Raw genomic sequence first — 8,902 nt, 5'->3', positions numbered from 1 at the left:
TGTGTAAAATGCTCAAACCTGATAACCGTAAAAAAAAAAAAAAACTTTTAATGAAAGTCTGAACCCACGTGACATTGTTCTAGATTTAAAAAATAAACCGAAAGCCTCAGAGGAATCGTCCCGGTGGCCGGCCAATCAGCTCCCGTTGCCAAAAGTGTCTCATGCCTCCTGGGACGCCAACAGCCTTAAAAAGGATGAAATGAGGCTACGTGTGAAATGTAGGTTATTCCACATGAAAATCGACACAGATTTCCACTGCTTAATAATAATAACAACACGACAGGCAGTGTCTGTTTACTTTGATTGAAACTAGTGATCATCGTTCAAACCACTCCGTGTCCATTTCTTATACGTGACCTCGCTACTGTATCTCTATTCTTCGACTTTGATTCCCGTCATATATTGCGATCGATTTCTCAGTGGCTGACCTCCATTCAATCCGAGTCGCTAACCCATCCAAATCCTAATCACCCACTTTTCATTTGCATCATTTATTCCACGATCGTGCGTTTGATGGTGCCTGATCGCCACCGTCATTGCCGCCATATTTATATTTCATCGTCACCGACGTCCAACCTTGGTCTCGGTCACGCTGACCTTCGCTTAGCTTCATTCGTTTCGACTAAACTTCCGCTATGATTGACCTTGTCAAGTTTAAACGCCATCTATGACATTTTGAAAAATACTTCCACCACCCCCCGACTTCGAAAGTGGAATTTGCGACTTCAAGGGGGGCGTTCCTGGTTTGAACTCAGAAAAGTCCCACTTCCGACCATCCTCGAATGCAGCATTAGCTGAGGGGGACAGTCGGCCTACGTAGCGTGCCCGACCAACTCGATGCCGATTGGTTTCCTTTGACCTCCGGCGTGGCGCCATTTAAAAAAAAAGGGGGAGGCGGAGACTGCGCGTTAACCTTCAAGTCAATAAATCAGAGGCAAAGATGTCACGGCGGACAGACGCCATTCCCAATCGGATTTGTATTCCACGGGGGTGAGCGGACAGCGACGTGCGCTCCCTGGAAAAAGTCATTTGTCAAATTGCATCCGAGCGGTGACATCAAGCAAACGCTGGGAGGAATTTTGGACATTGAACAAAATATCACTGACCTTTACGATTGCAAAAATCCAGTCATGTGGATAAATCGGGATGTCAAAAATTGAAGTTTGGCTGTGAATATGGAATTTAAATGAGTCAAATCCGGACTATAACAAACAGATTTTATGCTAGCTGATTTTTGTTGCTCTGTGTCGTGAGGCCAAATTTAGGTACTGGAAATTGGGTCGTGTAATAATTGTATGGATTGTCTGCAAAAATTACCAGAAACTTCTGGAAATTTGCAGCATGACTGCCCTGATGCGTAAATTGTGTCCCTTACTTTTGAATTAACGTGAAATTTGGTTTCCTTCAGCCACTATTAGCTAAAACCTACTAAAACCTTGGCGTCAAGGTACTTATTTTACATTGGAAAGATATTGCTCACAACCAAAGGAAAATGTAAAAAATAAATAAATATACTTTTAAAAAATAATAATAATGATGATTTTTTTTTTTTTTTTTTTTTTTTTTTTTTTTGCCCAGAAATCTAAATTTGTCTTTTGGGCAAATTTCACCATAATGGAAATTTGAAAAAAATAAAAATCCAGAAATGAATTTTTCCATCATATTGTACCATGTGACTGTGAATATTGGTCTAAAAATATTTTAAAAAATCATGCAATTTTCCAGTTTTGGCAATTTGAAAGAATCTTGAGAGGAATTTAACCACCTTATCATTAAAAGTGACAAGATGGGTCCAGAAATGCAAAATTAGAAAATAAAAAAATAAAATTTAATATTTAAAATGAATCTCAAGCCATTTTTTGGTGGACAAATTCCTCTCTGGATTTTTTTTTTTTTTTTTTCAAATTTACAGTTGCCTGAAATTCCCCAGAGAGAAGCAATGACGTTTCATCAACTTTCCGAGATTTTTGAGAACGTATAAAATATTAAAATGGGTTTTGTTTGAAAATTTCCTCTGCAGTTTTGACAAATTCCCTATAAAAAAAAACTTGATTATTTCTAAGATTTCAAATTTGCAGAAATTGCCCAAAAGTAGATGCAACTTTTTGAAACGGCAATTAAAAAATAATAATAATAATCTCTGAGGTAAATGAGCCGTCATCGTGCAACACCATCAATTCATTTCGTTTCATTTCATCCGACGGAAGGAAAGCGGACAATTGCAGCCACACGTTTGCACCCGTTTACCCCCAATATATTTATTTAGAAACTCTTAAATACTACATACAGTATATTACTTGTATAAGGCAGATTACAGAAAACATTCCTCATGATGTCATACATGTACAGTGAATCCATGACTCTCTTATGTATAGGCCCACTAGAATATTATATGTTGTTACTATAGAAAGAATTGACAAAAAGAAGAAGAAGAAGAAGAAAAAGAAAAGGAAATCTGCTGCTGGAGAGAAAGATTCTCGTGGATCACAATCGCTATATGAACGTTCCAAATATTAGCACTTAAACATTAGCTACTAACTTGCATGTGACGCACGGAAGAAGGAAAACATAAACGAGATTGTATGTGCATTATTACTACAGCCAAAAAGTTTTGCATAACTAGAGCTAAGATGTTTCAAACTCGCATTGGAGCAGTTCGAGTCACACTGCCGGGTTTACATGGAGACTTTTTAGCCATTCCGACTGAAATGATTTCGAATGAAGATCTCTGGTCACCCGTTTAAACAGATCAGACCCGCGTGACGCACGGACATCGATCACGTGATTTATCAAGATGGCGTTAATTCGTCATGTAGTGCAGTAGTTAACACTTTTATTGAAGCAACATCTTGATTAAAAACAACTTTAAAGTACTTAAAAAAATAATAATAAAAAAAAAAGTTCTCCCCCTCGCAGAGAAACTCTGTGAAGACGCCGCCATTTTAGTGGGTGGAAACAACGACGTCACGACGCATTTACGTCCAGACAGAGCATGCGCGTTGCCGCACGCAGCATCTCCATTCGGAATAAAGTGTATACATGGCGCTCGTTCGGATCGAATAAAGGAATAAATTCCATTCGGGTTCATCTTTTTCATTCCGAACGAGGTGTTTTTAATATGGAGCATTTTCATTCCGTTTGGCCGTTTGTATTCAGTCTAATCGGAATACATGTAAACCCGGCTTGAAGAAATCCTACAATGGGCAAACGAAGAAGCCGACATGTTTCTAAAGTGCAGCTTTTTTTTTTTTTTTTTTTTTTGCTGCCTACCAGCACCACAACATCCATTAAGAAGAATCTAACTAGTAACTACATACTGCTAGTGTGTTGCGAGGACATGCCAAGGAAGATCAGCGAAGCCGTTACGACGTGTGTGTGTGTGTGTGTGTGTTGTGTCATCACGTGTGAATAATTCAACACAAATCGTGTGTCGCATCCCGGAGAGGAGTTGAAATTTTAAAAACGTCTCCGCAGTGGAAAGAAGCGAGAGCGAGGAGGTCCGAAGAGAGGCAGAAGCGGGCGAAATGTCCCGAGTGAGACAATCCGGAGTGGGCGTGGCCGGGGAAAAAAAAAGAAAATAAATATTAATAAAAATTCCAGCAGGGGTCACCGGCAGGAATCCGAAGACGTTTGTCACCGTGAAACCGATTTGGTGTTTGGGTTCAGATTAGAAGTTAAATGTAGGTGAAGAAGCTTTTTTTTCTTTTTCTTTTCTCCTGCTGTGGAATGTTCTGATGAATGTTTCATGTTTACGCTTCATTTCGGCTTCTTGCGTCTACAAAAATAGACGGCGGAACATCACTGCTGATCCAGTACATTGTTGAACCTCTGCAATAGTCTTAACGCCGCGAGTAATTGATTCCGCCTAAAAAAGAAAAAAAAAAAAAAAAGTTTAGAGTTGTCCAAAAGATGCCAGAAAATGGTGTCGAGGCACTACTTTTGTCTTAGTGAAGCTCCACAACTCACTTCAACATCGTTCCTTGGCAACGAAATGGGGTCAAAGCATTACTGTTGTCTATGTGAAACAACTCAACGTATTTCAACATTAATTGGCACCAAGATGGCGTCAAAGCACTACTTTTGTCTAAATGAAGCGCCTCAGCTCCAATATAGTTCCTTGGTACCAAGATTGCAGTAAAACTACTTTTTTTCTGAATTAAACTCCTCAACTCCAATGTTGTTCATTGGCACCAAGATGGTGGAAAAGCACTACTTTTGTCTAAATGAAACTCCCCAGCTCACTTGGATGTTTTTTTTTGTTTTTTTGGACCAAGATGGCATCAAATCACTACTTTTGCCTAAATGAAACTCCTCTACTCAATTCAGAATAGTTCTTTGGCACCAGGAAGATGCCACAAGATGGTGGCAAAGCACTACTTTTGTCTAAATGAAGCTCCTCAACTCACTTCAGCGAACTTCCTTAAACACAAAGATGCCACAAGGTGGCGTCGAAGCACTACTTTTGTCCAAATAAAACTCTTCAATCCGCTTCAGAATAGTCCCTTGGCACCAAAATGCCACAAGATGGCGGCAAAGCACTACCATTGTCTAAAGAAAGCTCATCAGCTCACTTCAACATAGTTTTTTTTTCATGCCAAGATGGCATCAAAGCACTACTTTTGCCTAAATGAAACTCCTTGGCTCACATCAACAAAATGGCGCCAAAGTACTACTTATATTTCTTTGCCCTGAGCACGAAATAGGTGAATCGGCAAGTGACGAATGGCAAATATGCAGAGGAACACTTCAATTAGGACTTTGAGGTTACAAACGATACGCAGCAAACAAATTTAATGGGCGGCATAATAATAATAATAATAATATGGGCAATATGCGGATGAGCGGCTTTAGAAGGCACACCCCTTTAATATTTTTATATTGAGGTCTTTTTTTATACAAACAGCCTGGTCATCCATATTTTATGTTTGGGACGGGTAATGTTGTTTTATTTGGGTTGCATCTTGACACTGCCCCTACATGGTTTGGGGTGGTACTGCAATAGATAACTAACTTAGTTTTTTTTTTTTTTTTTGCTTTTGCGTAATGCCCTAAAATTCAGTAAATAATAAAGTGCAGTAATTGGTGTCAAGGAAGTATGTTGCATCTGTAAGCAATTCATTTTTAAAAACAATGTAAGCTGATCTTGAGATTAGTTTGTACTATTTATGGTTTATTGTTGCCGACTTTTTTTTTCTTTTCTTTTGGTGCTCTCAATTACGCGCATATTTTCACTATTTGAGGCGGAGCTAGCGAAAAGCAGGCGTTTTAATTATGAACTCTGTTATTATATTTTCTCCAATAACAAAATGGTTAATTCGTTGAAGGCCATTAAAAACCACCTGCCGGCCCCAAATGGACCCCCGGGATGGACTTTGGACACCCCTGTTGTAGTGCACTGATTCCCAACTACTTTGTAGAAGAACAATTTATTTTCTACAAGTAATTTGTTCATCAATCTTTGCCAGCAATGTATCGTGACGGGCAGAACAATCAAGTTTTTTTGGTCATGAGTTTTTTTTTACTGACTAAATAGTGTCTTGAGATGCGAGTACCTTGACTTACAAGTTTATCTGGATATGAGCCAGTGTTTTGGAGTTTTTTTGTTTGTTTTTTAAAATAAAATCCTGACATCCTGCCTCCGTCAATTCACGCTGATTTCCTTGCAGTGGAAGGACATTACCAGTTGGTGGCGATAATGCACCATTGAGGTTTAGCTAACAGAGACCACAGAAGAAGAAAAGATATTAGATCATATTTTGTTTAGGTTATGTGGAGAGCAACTATTTCTGTTTGAGTGCATTTTTTTTTTTGAAGAGCAACTGATTAATTGCATTTCCAATTAATTTTAGAATGAATTGGGAAATGAATGTTTTGGTGTACAAGAGTGGTGTGGTGTGGACCGAATTCAACTAGCACCTCAAGATATACCAATTGCATGAGTCTTGGCTCAATAAAGGTTGTGAATTAGTGCTCTAGTGTGTGTGTGCGTGCACGTGAATGCGCGTGCGCGTGTGTGTGTACTATCCTACAGGCCTGCTATGCTCAGTATTCTGCATGAGAGTCATCGATAAGCAGCAGCAGCAGCAGCGATGGATGAGAGTTCTTTGTGCCTTATTGCTGTTTTCCTGTTTATTCCACAGTCTCGTTCCCTGAGTTTAGCAGTCCGCGGGGGCTCCTCCGTGCTCCGCCGGATCTCTTCCGCGCTCCTCCGTCGCCGCTTCCGCGCACCGCACCGGGCGCGCAATGACGCACGGCCGCGCGGGCCCGGCTGCACCCGACGCCGACGCCGACGCTGCGGCCGCCGCCGCCGCCGCCCTGCGACTGTCGCGCTCGTACTCCTCCTGCGCTCTCTGGATCTTTCGCTTCCTCAGCCTCCTCTTGTGGAAGTGGAAGGTGGCCACGGAGACGAGCACGACGCCCGCCAGCGCGGCCACCAGCACCAGCAGGGCCAGCGTGGACGACAGCGGCGGGAAGGCGACGACGCTCATCGCGCTCGGCTGCTCCGCGCATGTGCCGTTGACGCCCGCCGGCGGCCCGTGTAGGCACCGGGGAGCCGGGGGGGAGGACGTGGAGCTCGGTGGTGGCGGTGGCATCCGGCCCGCGGGAGCCTTCGTGCTGCGTGTGCAGGGAGGGGGTGGAGGGAATGCACGGGGCGGGTGGTGGTGGGGGGGTTCAACGCGGGGAAGCCGGCCCGCGCATGCGTCCACCTATTGGGAGGCGAGCGGAGCAAAAACACAAGCAAGCAAGCAAGCGTTTCACAATCAAGATTAACGAATTGCAATTTATGACCTCCAAGTCGCGCCTCCCTTTTTCATAAGCAGGCAATCAACAAAAGGTTTACCTGGCGTCAAAGTCAGTGCAGGGGAAGGTCCGCGCTGTTGTGTGTGCGCGCAGTGACGCATTTCAGGAGGAGGAGGAGGATGACGATGGTGATGGTGGTGATGATGGAGCTCACACCATCCAGCCAGAAGATCTCTCTGATCCGAATTGCCGCAATCCGCTCAATGTGCACCCCTTCGCCCGGCGTCGGGAGTCCGCTTGAGAGAACTGGCCAACAATGAGCAAAGCTGGAGCGAGATGAGGAGAGAGAGAGAGAGAAACTCCTCCCTACTCTTCCTCCTCCTCCTCCTCCTCCTCCACTCAGCATGTGAATGAGGAGATGCAGCTGCATTCAAGCTCCACCGGCAGCTGATGCTTTCCTTGTATTATTATTATTATTATTATGATTAATTCTGTCTCCAAGCGCCCAAAAGTGATGGTTGATAAAATGCAATCTAGTAGGTGCACCCTGGAGTCAAATGATAAGTGAGGTCGATGAGTTTCTCACTAAAGGACAGCGAGAGCAGCACTGTCGTCGCCAGTGGGCTTTCCCCAAGGGTGCGATCATCTTGACGCCATTCAGTGTCAGGCGCGCTGAGTAGAAAATAATTCGTCTTGGGGATGCTGCATGGTTGACCTCCGAGGAAATAATGTAAGAAGAGAGAATAAACTGTCACCAACTCTTTGAAGAAAAAAAACAAACTTGAGCTACAATGGAGACACTTCGTGGAGTATCGTGAAAGCATTTTTTTTTTTTTTTTGCATTGAAAAATGTATGAATTCGCCTATTTACATTTTTTTAAATATATATTTTGGGGGGATTATATTAGAGATTTTATTTTCCGACGTTTTAATGTTTAAAGTATTTTTCCAATATATTTTTTTCAGTTGGGAGAATTTCTTTTTAGTTTTATGTATTTCCCCCAATTAATTTCAATGAGCAGCACTGTAACACAAATGTTCTCGATTTGTGTTGGTCCATTGTTTGTTTGACCGTTTGTGTACTTGCCCATTTAGCCATTTTTAGCAATAAAACGGTATTTTGTCAAGAACTGATTCGATAACTTCATTATTTTTCATGTACAATTAATACATTTTAAAACATTTTGCCACTCGCTGTCGACTGAAAGTGACATCACGTGTTTCACGGCTCATCTGTTTTCCGGGTTTGGTCATGTGACGTTCGCAAACTGAGCCACGATTGGTCGTTCCCTGAGCCCTCAAGCACACGGTGACGTCAGTTCCAGTCGACGGCAAGTGGCGAAATGTGTGTTTCTTTGGTTTTTTTTTTTTTGCTTGCTTTATTAAACCAAAGACTAAGTACAGATCAGGATAATGAATTTAAAAAAATGGAACATATATCAATATACTTAAGTACAACACAAAACAAAGACAACACTACTAAACAAAACAAAACAAAAATGCCAGGGGTTCATGTACATTCAAACAATCTATATTTTTTTACAAATAGTGATAGTTTTCATAGCCTTCCTGTTATGAGAGCCATTTATAAGTCTAATATAGGTGAGCATGTCAATGTGAAAGTGTGTGAAGTTGGGTTTTTGATTTCCATACTTGCATCTATGGATAAAGAATTTTGCCATAAGTATTAACAGATTCATAATAAAAAATATATCTTCATTAACATACTTCCTAAAAAAAACAAAACACTACATTTTCCCATTTCAACAAAAAGTCTCTATATAAATGCCTAATAACAAAATTACTAAACTCTTTCCAAAAAGTCCGAGTGTGTCCACAGATGCAGAAGAGGTGTTGAACTGTCTCTGGGTGGGTTCCACACAATGAGCAGTTTGTGTCGATGTCCCTTTTGAACTTGGTCATATAGTGGTTGGCCGGATAATATTTATGCAAAATCTTAAAGGACACTTCCTTCACCTTATTTGTCAGCAAATACTTATTTGGAATAGACCAGACCTTTTTCCAATTAATGTCTGTAACAAAACAATTCCAATAGGACACAACATATGAGATAGTGACAATATTCTTCTGAAACAGACCACAAATTTTCTTATTGCCATCTTTACTTGATATCAGACAGAAATGACCAATCTCTGTCTCT

General features: G+C 41.4%; 1 protein-coding gene across 1 annotated transcript; it reads right to left on the bottom strand.

Annotated features, from left to right (window-relative positions):
- Positions 1-5,890: 5,890 nt before the first annotated feature.
- On the bottom strand, positions 5,891-7,091 carry LOC144005789 (uncharacterized). The gene is made up of 2 exons (XM_077504111.1): positions 6,842-7,091; positions 5,891-6,707 (listed from the first exon to the last, which is right to left on the bottom strand). The coding sequence occupies exon 2, from the start codon at positions 6,591-6,593 to the stop codon at positions 6,156-6,158; it is 438 nt and encodes a 145-aa protein (XP_077360237.1). The 5' UTR covers positions 6,594-6,707; positions 6,842-7,091; the 3' UTR covers positions 5,891-6,155.
- Positions 7,092-8,902: the final 1,811 nt, after the last annotated feature.

The sequence above is a fragment of the Festucalex cinctus genome, chromosome 18, assembly GCF_051991245.1.
Source record: "Festucalex cinctus isolate MCC-2025b chromosome 18, RoL_Fcin_1.0, whole genome shotgun sequence".
NCBI lineage: Eukaryota > Metazoa > Chordata > Actinopteri > Syngnathiformes > Syngnathidae > Festucalex > Festucalex cinctus.
Note: the sequence above shows the minus strand (reverse complement) of the source record. Positions and strands in the feature narration are given on the sequence as shown.